Source organism: Sciurus carolinensis, chromosome 7, assembly GCF_902686445.1.
Source record: "Sciurus carolinensis chromosome 7, mSciCar1.2, whole genome shotgun sequence".
Taxonomy (NCBI): Eukaryota; Metazoa; Chordata; class Mammalia; order Rodentia; family Sciuridae; genus Sciurus; species Sciurus carolinensis.
Window position 1 is genome coordinate 126481695 of NC_062219.1, and position 15258 is coordinate 126496952.

At 33.0% G+C, this 15258-nt stretch overlaps 1 protein-coding gene across 1 annotated transcript; it reads right to left on the reverse strand.

The window, feature by feature from the left end:
- Nucleotides 1–9573: 9573 nt before the first annotated feature.
- On the reverse strand, nt 9574–10512 carry LOC124989089 (olfactory receptor 2B11-like). The gene has a single exon (XM_047559020.1). It carries the CDS (start codon nt 10510–10512, stop codon nt 9574–9576), a length of 939 nt encoding a protein of 312 aa, XP_047414976.1.
- Nucleotides 10513–15258: the final 4746 nt, after the last annotated feature.

Sequence of the window (15258 nt, forward strand, 5' to 3'; positions counted from 1 at the left end):
CACATTAAGTAGCCCAGGAATAAAGGTAATTGAAGAGAACTCTCAGAAGAAGTATAACCAGTTTATGGTATGCTTCAGTTTCACAAGAGAAGACACCAAATTTATCAGTAGGTGAAAAATAAACAAAGAATACCTTAATTAATCAATATGGTTAAAGTTGTTATTTAGTATTATAGAATTTTATGTAATTTGTATGATTGTACTAGCATGTATGAAATAACATTTCCTGGCAATTGGTCAGAAATCTGATAATTTTAAGTGACACAGAAAATTTTCAAACTAAATGTGTCAAAATTTTTTCTTATATGTGGAAGTTAAACCAAAATAAAGAAAAATAAACTCTGGGGAAAATAGAAGATAGATCAGTGGAGCAGAGGAAAGGGATTAATGATGAGGAAGAGGAATGGGAAAAGAGGAATAGTGGAATGAAATTGAGCAAATGATGCCATGTATATATATAAATATACCCTAGTGAATTTCATCTATCTAGATAAAATAGATATAGATATAATAGTACTTTAAAAACTAATGTAAATAAACATAAATATACATGAATATAAGACATTTATATATTGTATGTATAAATACATATTATAAAATATATATTTATAAATATAAATATATATTTAAATTAGATGCATGTGTGTGTATATAATTTTTAGAGATTACAAATAAAAGGAAGGAAGACAATTAAAATAGAGGAAAGGGAACAAGGAGAGGGAAGGGAGAGGAAGAAGAGTAATAATGGAGACTGAAGTGGAGCAAATTATATTCCATGCAGGTATGATCATGTGCAAAAGGACCCCAATATTGTGAATAACTCTAATTCACTAGTAGAAATATAAAAAATTTAGTGTTAGACCTGGATCAAGTACCATATGATCTGTTGTTTTTGAGTATATCCAGTTTAATACTGATTCTTATATAGAATAACATGAGACTTACAATCCAATTTTGTGTTTAGATCTTGATTATGTTAGAAAAAATGTTATAAAAGTCTGAATAATACTTTGTTTTCTTAAAATTGATTGCTTATTGATGATGCCTCATACTGAATTCTCAACATATTAATTCAAAAGTACCTAACTATGCAACCAATTAACTTATCTTCAAATGTTGTAACTGATTTTATGATAAAGTTTCAAGCTTTAGTTTTGGGCACTAGAGCTAGGTTTTAGCACTTTCAACTTTGAGAGTCCTTACTTCCAAAATACCTATGAATGGAAAGATACTTATAGTGTTCGTTGAAGGATCCAAGTTGCTTTATAACCCACAACACAAATTTTTATAATATTATAGTGATTCTCTCATCTATTTTTCAGGCATTCTTTTCTGTTCCAATATGTTGGAGTATTTCCCCTAAGTATTCTTCTAGCAATTTAGTGTTCCTGGTCTAATTCCTAGGTCTGATTTGTCTTGAGTTGAATTGTGTGCCAGTTGCGATTTAGGAAACTAGTTTCATTCTTCTACTTCCAATTTTCCCAACTCCATTTTTAAAAAAGGCTGTCTTTCCCCCTAGAGTTTTGGTCACTCTGCCAGATATCAGGTAATTATGTTTGGGTGGGTTGGTCTCTGTGGCTTCTTTTCTATCCCATTGCACTTCCCTGATTGATGGTATATGGAACGTTTTTTCATGTATTTGTTGGGCATTTGTGTTTCTCCTCTTGAGAAGTGTCTTGTTAGTTCTTTTGCCCATTTATTAATTAGGTTATTTGGTTATTTTGGTGGTAACTTTTTTGAGTTCTTTATATAGTCTGGGTATTAAACCTCTAAGAGGAATGTGTCAGAGAACTTCCCCCTTTTATAGGTTCTTTCTTTGTGCTCTTAATTATTTCTTTTGCTGTACGGAAGCTTCTTAATATGATGCGGTTTCCACTTATTGAGTTTTGGTTGATTTCTTGGGCTTTAGGAGTATGGTTAAGAAAATTAATGCCCATGACAACATGTTGGAGTGCCGAGTCTACATTTCCTTCCAGTGTTTACAGAGTTTCTGGTCTAATTCCTTGGCATTGACCCATTCTGATTTACCTTTTGGGCTGCATGAGAGATAGAGATCTGACTTCATTCATTTACATATGACTATCCAGTTTTTTCAGCATCATTTATGCTTTATGCCTTATTGGCTTAAATTTGATAGGTTTATGTTTCAAAAATCTATCCATTACTGTTTGAATTTTCATTTTATTAGTACATGAGTTTTCAAAGTAGTCCCTAATGATCCTCTGGTTTTCAGAAATGCTTGTTGTGCTATCTCCTTTTTCATTTCTCACTTTATCAATTTTGGTCTTTTGGTTAGTTTGAAGCCATATATTTTTTGTCATTTCATAAAATCAACTCTTTGTTTCTTTGCTTCTTTGTATTATTATTTATTCTCTATTTAATTAATTGTGGCTCTTATTTCCTTTCCTCTACTGATATTGGAAATAAAAATAGTTTGTTCTTTTTTTTCTTAATTGTTAACATTCACTGTTGGGTTGTTTATTTGGGATCTTTGTGATAATATTATGTGGGTACTCATCACTATAAACTTACCTTTCAGGATTGCCTTCAAAGTTTCCCAATGATTTGAGTATGCTATGTCTGTATTCTCACTTGAGATTAAAAATTTTCAGATTTCTCCCTTAATTTCCTCTATTATTCATTCATAATTCAAAAGTGTATTGTTTGATGTACATTTATTTGATTTCTATTGTTTTCTTGCAATTGATTTCTAAATTTTTTATGATCTGATAAGATGCAAGGATTTATATGAATTTTTTTTGTATTTACTATGACATGGTTTGCATCCTAAAATATGATCTGTTTTAAAGATGGTATACGAACAGCTGAGAAGAAAGTTAATTTTGTCATTAGGGGAATTATTCTATAAATGGCAGCTGGAACCACTTGATTTATATTATATTTTTAATGCTTGCAATGTCTTTGCTGATTATGTGTTTACAATGACCTATCTGTTGATAAGAGAGATGAGTTGAAATCCACTCAGTATTACTGAATTGGAGTCTGACTCTTTATGTTGAATCATATATAATTAGTTTGATGAAGTGTACATTTGGGTCATAAATATTTGCTATTATTGTATCTTCCTATTTATATTGTTCTCTTTTTTAATTTTAATTTTTTGATTCATTGTACACAAATGGGGTACAACTTTCATTTCTCTGGTTGCACATGAAGTAGAGTCATACCATATGTGTAATCATACATGTACATAGGGCAATGATGTTTGTCTCATTCTATTATCTTTCCTTCCCTCTGCCCCCTCCCCACCCCTCCTTTCTCTCTAAAAAATCCATCTTTCCTGCATTCTTCTCTTACCCCCCCATTATGTATCATCATCCTCTTATCAGAGAAATAATTTGGCTTTTAATTTTTGGGATTTGCTAATTTCACTTAGCATGATATTCTTCAACTCCATCCATTTACCTGCAAATGCCATAATTTCATTATTCTTTATGACTGAGTAATATTCCATTATATATATATATATATAATATATATATATAATATATATATATATATGCCATAATTTCCTTATCCATTCATCAATTGAAGGGCATCTAGGTTCCACAATCTGGCTATTTTGAATTGAATAGCTATGAACACTGATGTGACTGCATCACTGTAGTATGCTGATTTTAAGTCCTTTGAGTATAGGCCAAGGGTGGAATACCTGGGTCAAATGGTGGGTCCATTCCAAGTTTTCTAAGGAATCTCCATACTGTTTTCCAGAATATCTGCACCAATTTGCAACCCACCAGCAATGTATGAGTGTACCTTTTTCTCCACATCCTCACCAACACCTATTGTTAACTGTATTTGTGATAATCGCCATTCTAATTGGGGTGAGATGAAATTGTGGGGTAGTTTTGATTTGAATTTCTTTTATTACTAGAGATGTTGAACATCTTTTCATATAGCTGTTGATTGCTTGAAGATCTTTTCCTGTGAAGTGTCTGTACATTTCCCTAGTCTGTTTATTGATTAGATATTTGTATTCTTGGTGTAAAGTTTTTTGAGTTCTTTATAAATTCTGGAGATTAGTGGTCTATCTGAAGTGTGTGTGGTAAAGATTTTCTTCCACTTTTTAGGATCTCTTTTCACATTGTTGATTGTTTCCTGTGCTGACAAAAAGCCTTTTAGTTTGAATTCATCCCATTTATTGATTCTTGCTTGCATTTCTTGCACTTTGTGAGTGTTGTTAAGGAAGTCTGGTCCTAAGCTGACATGATAAAGATTTGAGCCTACTTTTCCTTCTATTTGGTGCAGGATCTCTAGTCCAGTTCCTAGGTCTTTGATGCATTTTGAATTGAGTTTTCTGAAGGGTGAAAGATAGGGGTTTAATTTCATTTTGCTGCATATGGATTTCCAGTTTTGCCAGCACCATTTGTTACAGAGGATATCTTTTCTCCATTGTATGTTTTTGGCACCTTTATTTAGTATGAGATAACTGTATTTATGGTTTATCTCTGTGTCATCTACTCTGTACCATTGGACTACCCATCTATTTTGGTGATAGTACCATGCCTTTTTTGTTATTACTGTTTGTAGTACAGTTGAAGGTCTGGTATTGTGATACCTCCTGCTTCACTCTTCCTGCTAAGAATACTTTGGCTGTTCTGGGTCTCTTATTCTTCATCATTGTTTTCTCTGTTTCTATGAAGTATGTCATTGGAATTTTAATTGCAATTGCATTGAATTTGTATAGTGCATTTGATAGTAAGACCATTTTGACAATATTAAGTCTGCTTATCCAAGAACATGGTAGATCTTTCCATCTTCTAAGGTTTTCTTTAAGTTTGGTCTTTAGTATTCTGTAGTTTTCGTTGTAAAGGTCTTTCAAGTCATTTGTTAGATTAATTCCCAAGTATTTTATTTATTTTTTGAGGCTATTGTGCATGCAGTGGTTTTCCTAATTTCTCTTACAGAGGATTCATCACTTATGAATAGAAATGCATTAGATTTATGCATGTTGATTTTATATCATGCTACTTTCCTGAATTCATTTATGAGTTCTAGAAATTTTGTTGTGGAATTTTTTGGATCCTTTAAATACGGAATCATGTCATTGGCAAATAGTGATAGCTTGAGTTCTTCTCTTCCTATTCATATCCCTTTAATTTCTTTGGTCTATCTAATTGCTCTGGGTACAGTTTCAAGGATGTTGGGGATTAAAAGTGGTGAAAGAGGGCATCCCTGTCTTTTTCCAGTTTTTAGAGAAAATTCTTTCAGTTTTTCTCCATTTAAAATGATATTGGTCATGGGCTTAGCATGGATAGACTTTACAATGTTGAGGTATGTTCCTACTATCCCTATTTTTCTTGGTGTTTTGAGCATGAACATGTATTATATTTTATCAAATGCTTTTTCTACATCTATTGAAATAATCATATGATTCTTGACTTTCAGCCTATTGATGTGGTGAATTATATTTATCGATTTCCTGATGTTCAACATCCTTGCATCCCTGGAATGAAACCCACTTGATTGTGGTGCACTATATTTTAATATGCTTTTGTTTGTGACTTGCTAGAATTTTCTTAAGAATTTTTGCATCTATGTTCATCAGGGATAGTTGTCTGAAGTTTTCTTTCCTTGATGGGTCTTTGTCTGCTTTTGGTATCACAGTGTTACTAGCTTCATTGAATAAATTTGGAGGGTTCCCTCCTTTTCTATTTCATGAGTATTTTGAGGAGTATTGAAATTAACTCTTCTTTGAAGATCTTGTAGAACTCAACTGAGAATCCATCTGCTCCGGGCTGTTCTTTGTTGGTAGGCTTTTGATGGCTTCTTCTGTTTCATAGCTTGAAATTGATCTGTTTAAATTGTGTATGTCCTCCTGATTCAGTTTAGGTGGATCACGTGACTCTAGAAACCTGTCTTCAAGATTTTCTATTTTGTTGGAGTATAGATTTTCAAAATAGGTTCTAATTATGTTTTGCTTTTCAGTAGTGTCTGTCTAGAAATTTCCTTTTTCAACCCGTACTTTACTAATTTGAGTTTTCTCTCTCCTCTTCATTAGTGGTGCTAAGTATTTATCGATTTTGTTTACTTTTCCAAAGAACCTACTTTTTGTTTTATCAGTTTTTTTGAATTATTTCTCTTATATCAATTTCATTGATTTCAACTCTGATTTTAATTATTTCCTGTCTTCTACTACTTTTGGTGTTGATCTGTTCTTTTTCTACGACTGTGAGCTATAATACTAGGTTGTTTATTTGTTGACTTTTCCTTCTTTTCTTGAATGCACTCCATGCAATGAATTTTCCTCTTAGTACTGCTTTCAGAATGTCCCAGAGATTTTGATATGTTGTATCACTGTTCTTGTTTACCTCTAATATTTTTTTTTGGTCTCCTTCCTGGTGTCTTATACTATCGGTGGAATATTCTACATATGTCTGTTAAGCCTAAATTATTGATTGTGTTTTATGTTTTCTTTGTTCAGTTTTTGTTTGGAAGATCTATTCATTGGTGAGAGAGGTGTGTTAAAATCACCTGGTATTATTGTGTTGTGGTCTATTTGATTTCTGGAATTGAGAAGGATTTGTTTGACATACATGAATGTGCCATTGTTTGGTGCAGAAATATTAACAATCATTATATCTTGCTGATTTATGATTTGATTCCCTTAAGCAGTATGAAATGTCCTTCTTTATCCCTTCTGACTAACTTGTGTTTGAAGCCTGCTTTATCTGACATGAGAATGGAAACCCCCAATTTTGTACTGATTAGTGTGCATGGTATGTTTTCTCCCATCCCTCCACCTTTAGTCTCTGTGTGTTTTTTTCATGAGATGAGGCTCTTGAAGGCAGCATTTTGTTGGGTCCTTTTTTTAAATCCAACCTGCCAGTCTATGTCTTTCGATTGATGAGTTTAAGCCATTAACATTCTGAATTATTATTGAGATATGATTTGTATTCCCAAATACAGTACAGTCATTTTGACTTAGTTTTGCTTTTTAACTTTACTTGGTTTCTCCTTTGATTGACTTTTCCTTTAGATTAGTTCATCCCTTTGCTGACTTACATTGTTGTTTTTCATTTCTTCCTCCTGGAATATTTTGCTAAAATGTTCTGTAGTGCAGATTTTCTATTTGTAAATTCTTTAATTCTTGTTTACCATGAAAGAATTTTATTTCATTGTCAAATCTGAAGGTAAGTTTTGCAGGGTATAAGATTCTTGGTTGGCATCCATTTTCATTCAGAACTTGACATATTTTGTTCTAGGTCCTTCTAACTTTTATGATCTAGGCTGAGAAATCTGCTGATATCTGTATTGGTTTCCCCCTTGTGTAATTTGATGCTTTTCTTTTGCAGACTTTAAAATTCTATCTTTATATTGAGATTTAGGCATTTTCATTATAAGGTTCCTTGGTGTGGATCTGTTGCAATTTCAGGGATTGGTGTACACTTCCCATGTCCTCCTGGCTTTTAGAGGGCATTCCTTTCTCTCTCTCTCTTTCTTTCTTTCTTTATTGGAAATTGGAGGTTACATATTGACTTATATGTATACGAGACAATTATTCTGATGAGGCTTTTGTGTCCTTATTCCGTAATTTAAGCATTTTAATTATGATATGTTGTGGAGAACTTGTTTTTGGATCTTGAGTATTTTGGGTTCAGAAAGTGTCCTGTATGCATCTCATTCCCAATATTTGGAAAAATTTCTGATATCAATTCACTGATATGTTATTCAGGATTTTTCTTGTATCTCAGATCCCTCTTTGATTCCAAGGATTCAGAAGTTTGATCTCTTAATGTGGCTTCCAGTTTCCTGAATATTCAGATCATATCTCTCATTGTCTGTTCTGTACTGCTGACTGTGTTTTCAAGATCATAGACCTTGTCTTCAAAACATAAAATTCCATCTTATACATGGTCTAATCAACTGGTGAGATTTTCAACTGAATTTTATTTATTGAGTCTTCCTTTTTTTTTCAGTATATCTCTTAATGGAATTGCTCTTTCACTGTCTCTTTTTTTGTTGATATTTATTTCATGTCTTAGATATTCTTTTTTTTTTCATCACTGGATGACCAATTTTTTTAATTCTTTGAGCTTTTATTCACATCATTTATTGTAAATTCAATAATGGGGACTATATCCTTTCGAGGTACCTTCATCTGTTTCCTAATGTTTTCTGACATCCTATTTTTCACATCGGTTGAAATGTATTCCTTATCCTTTTTTATGTGGGCCCTTTAGGGTGTAGTTGTCTCTTAATATCAAGCTCTGCAACTAGGGTATACTTTTGCTTCCACCCATATAATCACATGATCAAAGTGATAATATAAACCATATAACCAGTATGAAAGTGGAAAGTAATCATTACATACAATGGTAATTTAAGAGCAAACCATATCTCAATAGATGATGTAAAGTTATTATTACTTATCTCTACAACTCTGTTGATCACCTGTCTATTGATTACCTGTCTCTGCAGATGATGTGGAGAAAAAAGAACACTTTTACACTGCTGATGGGATTGTAAATAATTATGGAAGTAACTATGGAGATCAATGTGGGAGTTACTCAAAAGATTAGGCATGGAATAACCATATGACTCAGCCATAGCTTTCATATTTATCCTAAAGAATTAAAGTCATCATACTATAATGATACATGCATAGCCATATTCATAGTAGCACAATTCACAACAGAAAAACTATGGAACCAAGATAGCTATTCATAAATAAATGAATAGAGAAAATGTGATATATATATACACAATGGGATTTTATTCACACAAACAAAAGTGAAATTATGTTATTTTCATGAAAATGGATGGAACTAGAGAACATGATGTTGAACAAAAGAAACCAAATTCGGAAGGTCAAAGGCATATGATTTCTCTCATATGTGGAAGGTAGAGAGGAAAATGGAAAAGAAAGAGAGGGTGCAGGACCTGAATCTAATGAAAATAAAAAGAAGATTAGTAAAAGAAAAGGACAAGGGGAGTGGAAAGAGGGGAAGGTGAGAAGTTTTGGGGAGTGATATGGGCCATTTTATATTGTTATATTATTTGCACATATGAATATGAACAACATATTCCATCATTATGTATAACTATAATAATGCACTAATTACAAATGTGGAAAGAAAAAAAAAAAGATTAATCATTCTTTGAAAGCATAGAGTGATTTATACAGAATGCCCCGGGTAGCCAGGCTGTCTACACAGATTAAGGACAATTTCAAGAGTGAGTAAAAGTTTCTCAAGTGACATTAATAAGATGCTCATTGATAACAGATTGTCATACCATTTTTATGAAAACTAGATGGAATTAGTGCAATTGTATCTAAATTCGTATTACCAAAATATTTGACAACTTAAAAAAGTTACTATTTCTTTATGTACCAACCCAAATAGAATTATTGTATCCATTTCCAAGAACAGTGTACCCATACTGATACATATTAGACAGGTGTGATTCTTGCCCAATGAGATAATAAATGATGTAATGAATGTGACAGATTATGCAAGAAGACCATATAACACTAGAAATATGACATGAATGAGTTCATAAGAAAAACCCTTATAAATATAATTATAATTGCTAAATATTTTCAAATTTTTATTTGGAAATGAAAATACTCCTCACCAGGTTGCTTAATGCCCCCTTTACATCCTTATTCCTCAGGGTGTAGATGAAGGGGTTGGCTGCAGGAGTCACCACTGCATAGAAGAGAGCCATGAACTTGGGCTGGTCCCTTGTAATGGAAGAGGGGGGCTGAAGGTACATACTAATGCCTGGGCCATAAAATAAGAAAACTACAATGAGATGAGAGGAACATGTGCCAAAGGCCTTTTTCTTTCCTTCAGACGTTTTCATGTTAAGAACAGCACGTCCAATACTGGCATAAGAGGCAAGAATTAAGCACAGAGGAACAGCTAACATAAAAATGCACACCACAGACAATGTGAGCTCATTAGCCTCCTTTTCCCCACAGGCAGCCTTTATAAGAACTGGAATCTCACACAGCACGTGATCCAGTTTATTGATGCCACACAAAGGTAATTGTAGTGTAATGGTGACCTCTGAGACAGCATAAGTTATTCCACCCAGCCACACGGTGGACACTAACAGAACACAGGTGGGCTGATTCATGATGAGGGTGTAGTGCAGAGGTCTGCAGATGGCCACATAGCGGTCAAAGGACATGACAGCCAGGAGCAGACACTCTGTGCCTCCCATCGTGTGGAAGATATAAAGCTGAACTGCACACCCCATATAGCTGATGGTCTTCTTAGAGCTTCCCAGGTTAAACAGCATCTGAGGCACAATGCTGGTGGTGTAGCACATGTCCAAGAAGGAGAGGTTGGTGAGGAAAAAGTACATGGGACTGTGGAGACGGGGGTCTAACACGGACACCAGAATGATGGCGATGTTTCCCAGCAAGGCCATGGGGTATGTTATGAGAAGAATAATGAATAGAGGAAGTTCTAGCCAATGTTGGTCAGAAAATCCTAGAAGAATAAACTCCTCAGGGTGACTTTCATTAATTAGTGCCATTCTATTCAATGTGTTTCACCTATGAAAGAAAGTGCAAGGAAGTTAGCATGATGGTGACAAAAAAAAGTGACAATCCATTTGCTTTCTCTCACAGAATATAGAATAGAGAGATTTGGGGTTGATATAGCATACAGTAGAAGTGGTCTAAGGAAACTTCTATCTTAACAACTTAAGGTATTTGTCAACAATTTACCCTATCATTCTGAAATAATTTCCTCTCCTGTATAATAAGGTGGACAATAACTAATGCCTTGTGATTTGGTAAGGATTAAATGAAAAAAAAAAAAAGCAACTGTGTTTTGGAAGCTCCAAATTGTTGGTTTTCAACTTTTATTGGCATAAAAATCAACTGAGTAGATTAATATGAAGTTCATCACTTCATGTGTATAGGTGCCTGATAGAGTAGATGTGAAATGAGGTTAAGCAATTGGATGGCTCATTTTATATCACTGCTGCAAGATATAATAATCATAAAAGTAATCTGGAATGGAGGGTCATGCCTGTAATCCCAGTGAATCAGGAGGCTGACCCAGGAGGACTACATGTTCAAGGCCATGTTCAGCAACTGAGGCCCTAGTAACTTACTTAGACCTTGTCTCAAAATAAAAAATGAATAAATAAAAAGGGCTGGGGATGTGCATCAGAGGTAAAGTGCCTCTGGGTTCAATACCCAGTACCAAAACAAAACAATACAAAAAATGAACATACAAAAAAGAAAAGGAGGAAGGAAGGAAGGAAGGAAGGAAGGAAGGAAGGAAGGATGGAAGGAAGGAAGGAAGGGCAAAAGAAAGAAAGAAAAGAAAATAGAATCATGAAAGAAAGGATAAAGGAAAGAAAGAAAAAACAGAATCATGAAATTGTTCAGGTAGAGGTAACAGAAGACTGAGGAAGAGAAAACCTGAATAAACTCTCACCACATCCATCTAGTCAGTTGATTAATAACATTTTCTCTACAAAGAATTAGGTTTTGAATTCAAATAAATATATCTTATGTATTTGAAGTTAGTCAAAAAATGTAAACACTTAACATCAATTTCCATATGTTTACAGTTATCAATGACCCACATTTTTATTGATTTTGTTTTGTTTTGTTTTTTAATACATGAAGTATAACTCCCCATTTTGGTTTTACCTGATGTGCAGTTACACTGGTTGTGTATTCATATATGAATAAAAGGACAGTTATGTCCAATTCATTCTACTGTCTTTCCCATTCCCATCCCCCTTCCTTCCCTCCATAAATTGAAAGAGTTAAGCTACAATGTTGTGTCTCTTCATAATCAGGAATTTGTTGATACACTTATTTGCTTCTACGTAAAAATATTAGTTCAAGTGTTGGGTATTTAACCTTTCATGTTACATTTTAGCTAATTTATCCACTTTTTTGGATTTTCTTTCATCAAATGAGCTCATTATACTCTTTCAACATAAGAATTTGGACAGCTAACACAGACCATTCTTCATATATAAGTACAAATATATTTTTTAACTTTGGGTAATTTTTATCAGGAGATATCCTAATTCAGACCCATAGATATTCAAATCCTGAAATTATTTTATAGTTTTCAGGAAATATTTCAATGTTTTTCAGCCTAAAGCACATTAAAAATATTGTTATGAATGAAGAAATATTTTCAGAAAAAAATTAAATTTTTAAATTTATGTACTTTTCGTTTATCAAAGTATGCTACATGAAAATCACAATCTATACAATGATGATTACTCAGATGTGAAGTGAAGATTGCATCCTACCAAAAAATTCTAAGTTACTTTTCCAGCCAAATGGTTTCATGGAAACAGAGTATATTCTTAGAGCTAGAAAGCATATTTTCAATGATATCTATTTCATTAAATCCTCAAGGCCACCTGTTGGGGTTCCAAATAGAGCTACTGAGAGTTAAAATGTTAATGTTGCCCTTAAAATAATGTACCCATGTGTTACAGCAATAGTAACTTAATAATGATTAATTTAATAATAAATATGCAAATTAATAATTTAATAATAAAATACATGGCATTAATGAATTGGATTAATGAATTGCATTGAATTTTAAAATTTGCAGTCTACCAACATTATTGAATAATTGCATAAGACACTATATATTCTTTTTTACATTATTATATTCACTTTTCTTAATTTTCTACCTTGAATCATCCATCCATTTTTTAAAGAGTAATTTTAGATTTGATCCTCCATTGATTCTTCCATTATTCATCTAGTTCTAATAACATTATTTACACCAATATGTCTACGGTAACATTATGGAATTTATACTCAGGAACTTTGTTCCTATTTTTCACCTTACGAAATGTAGATTTGCTGGTGAGTACTGACTCACTAAAAGCGTTTATTTCTCTGGGTATTACCAGAGATATATGTGATCTACTCCAGCACTGTGTATGGGCTTTATAATCCTATTCTTATATTTCTCATGTTTGCATATTACTCTCATTATATTTAGTTACTTTTAACTCTTGGATTCCATGACTTTTGAACCTTCTACTTCTAGAGGTTTTCCATCCTTATTTTACTACACACTGCACTATATCCATTAATATATATAGTCACGTTAAAAGTGGCCAGGCTGTATTTCTGTTGAAGTCTTTGTACCTCTATTCACATTTCCTTTATAGTTTACCTTATACTTCATTTCCTCACAAGTAGTATTTTAGTTATAATAATAGTACTCTTTGCTTTATAGTTAATAAAAGATCATAAGAAAGAATAAAAGTAATTTTATTCAAGTCTATAGCATCTGGATAAAATATGAGGTCAAGTTAATCTACTAAATTCTGACTATATATTTAAAAAGTTCACATGACTGATAGAAGACTTCATGCTTCATCTGAGTATTTAATATGTGTGGGTATAGTGTTTACTCTAATTTGAATGACTGTAAGTATGATCTGAGGAACTAAGAAATAGATTAATTACAGACAGAAGTCTAGTTGTTCCTAGAGCCAGCAAAGTAGCAGTTTAAAATTTAGAAAATGCTCCTTGAAATGAAATGTTCTTTCTCTTGTATGTATAGTAGGCACAATGATCTTGTATCTATTACACATCTCAACCTTCCCTGTATTTCATGGCCTGTAAATACATGTATTTTTTTCTTACGTTATTTTGTTAAATAACATTCAATGAAAAGGAAGGAATACACTTGAATTTTTCAAGCTTTCAGAAACCATAGTAACAGATGAGTATTTAAATATTCTGTTCAGAAGTTAGTTTTCCAGGTGACATGGGATAGCAAAGAGAAAAAAGGCTACGTTATGAAGGTAAGAGTAGAAAATATCAAACGTGCCGGATGGGAGTGCTATTTGTATACTATTCCTGAGACCTTTGGGCATAGTTATAGGCCATTCATTCACCTTTCTCCCAGGTGAGTTGATTAGCAAGTTCCTTGGAAAAAAGTCTCCATGGAAGTGCATCTTATGTCCAATTAATTACCTCCTGGCTGATGTTGGGAGTCGGTCTGGTTTTTAGATTGGTTTAAAATGAACTCATCCCATTTTCCAACACACTTAAATAATTTCAAAGAGAATACAATTAAAAGTAACTAATTAAAATAAAAATAAATAAGCAAGGTACAATTAGAGTAGAACTAGTTTGAATAAATAATTCTGGAGAATCTATGTTGGAATATCTTTCAATTTCTTTTTTGACAAATTCTGAGAACTACTCACAGAGATTTCATCATCTATAGTCCTGACAATAATGGAGCAGAATTTTGAAAGAGAAGAAAAAATGATTTTTCTAATGAGAAAAATTCAAGTGATTTTTAAAACAACCTTCAAGATATAGAATTCTTGTATAAGAAAACTATGAAATTATGATCTGCTGTCTCTGTACTGTCTCTATCTTTGTCTCTCTCCACTTATTAGACACACACAGAGATAATATTAAGATTTTCAATTTACTTATATTAGCTACATTATTCTGAAAACAAAATCAAGTATGTTGAGTAGAGGGACAAATGGAAATGTTTCCCTTTGACCACTCTCTGTTTTCTCTAATGGTACCACTAGTGTTAAATGACAACATATTTACACATTGTGTATGTGATGGACAGTCTCCACTCCTATCCCTTCCCAAAATTCATTCTCTATCTCAATATATATGTTTTTTCAAAAGATAAAATTATGACACATTTAGTTATATATCAAATTTTCTTTTTTTAAATTCATGATCCCCAATAGCTTCCATTTTCCAATATAGGAGACAATTCTTGCATGACAATGTCAAAACAGAATTTTGTAAGATGAGGATGAGGAGATAGCTCTCAAAAAAGTTGATTGGTTGTCAGGTCACTTGAAATTTATTTTCCATTTTTTTTTTTTTTTTTTTTTTTGATAATGGATAAAGCACATGGAACTTCCTTACCACACTAACTAGGTAGACTAGAATCTCACATTTTCAGGAATAACTCTTCTTTTGGAAGATATATTTCCTTAAAGTTTACATTTTGACTATGTGACTTCTGAGCTGAGTGACTCCATTTGGCTTCTTCTGGAATTTGGAGGCCAATTGCAGGTGCTCACTCCTAAGCAGTAGCCTTCCATTCTTCCTGTTAATACTTCTACTGTGTTATTTCTCTAGAGGCTAGATCAGGAGGATTCCTTGATGTGTGGCTTCTTGTCAGGGTTAGCTGATAGGAGTCACCATCTGAGAATCAAAGAATGAGAGAATAGCTGGTTTGGGGTATTCTCCCCTAATTCCAACTCACCCAGAAAAAATGACACTTACTT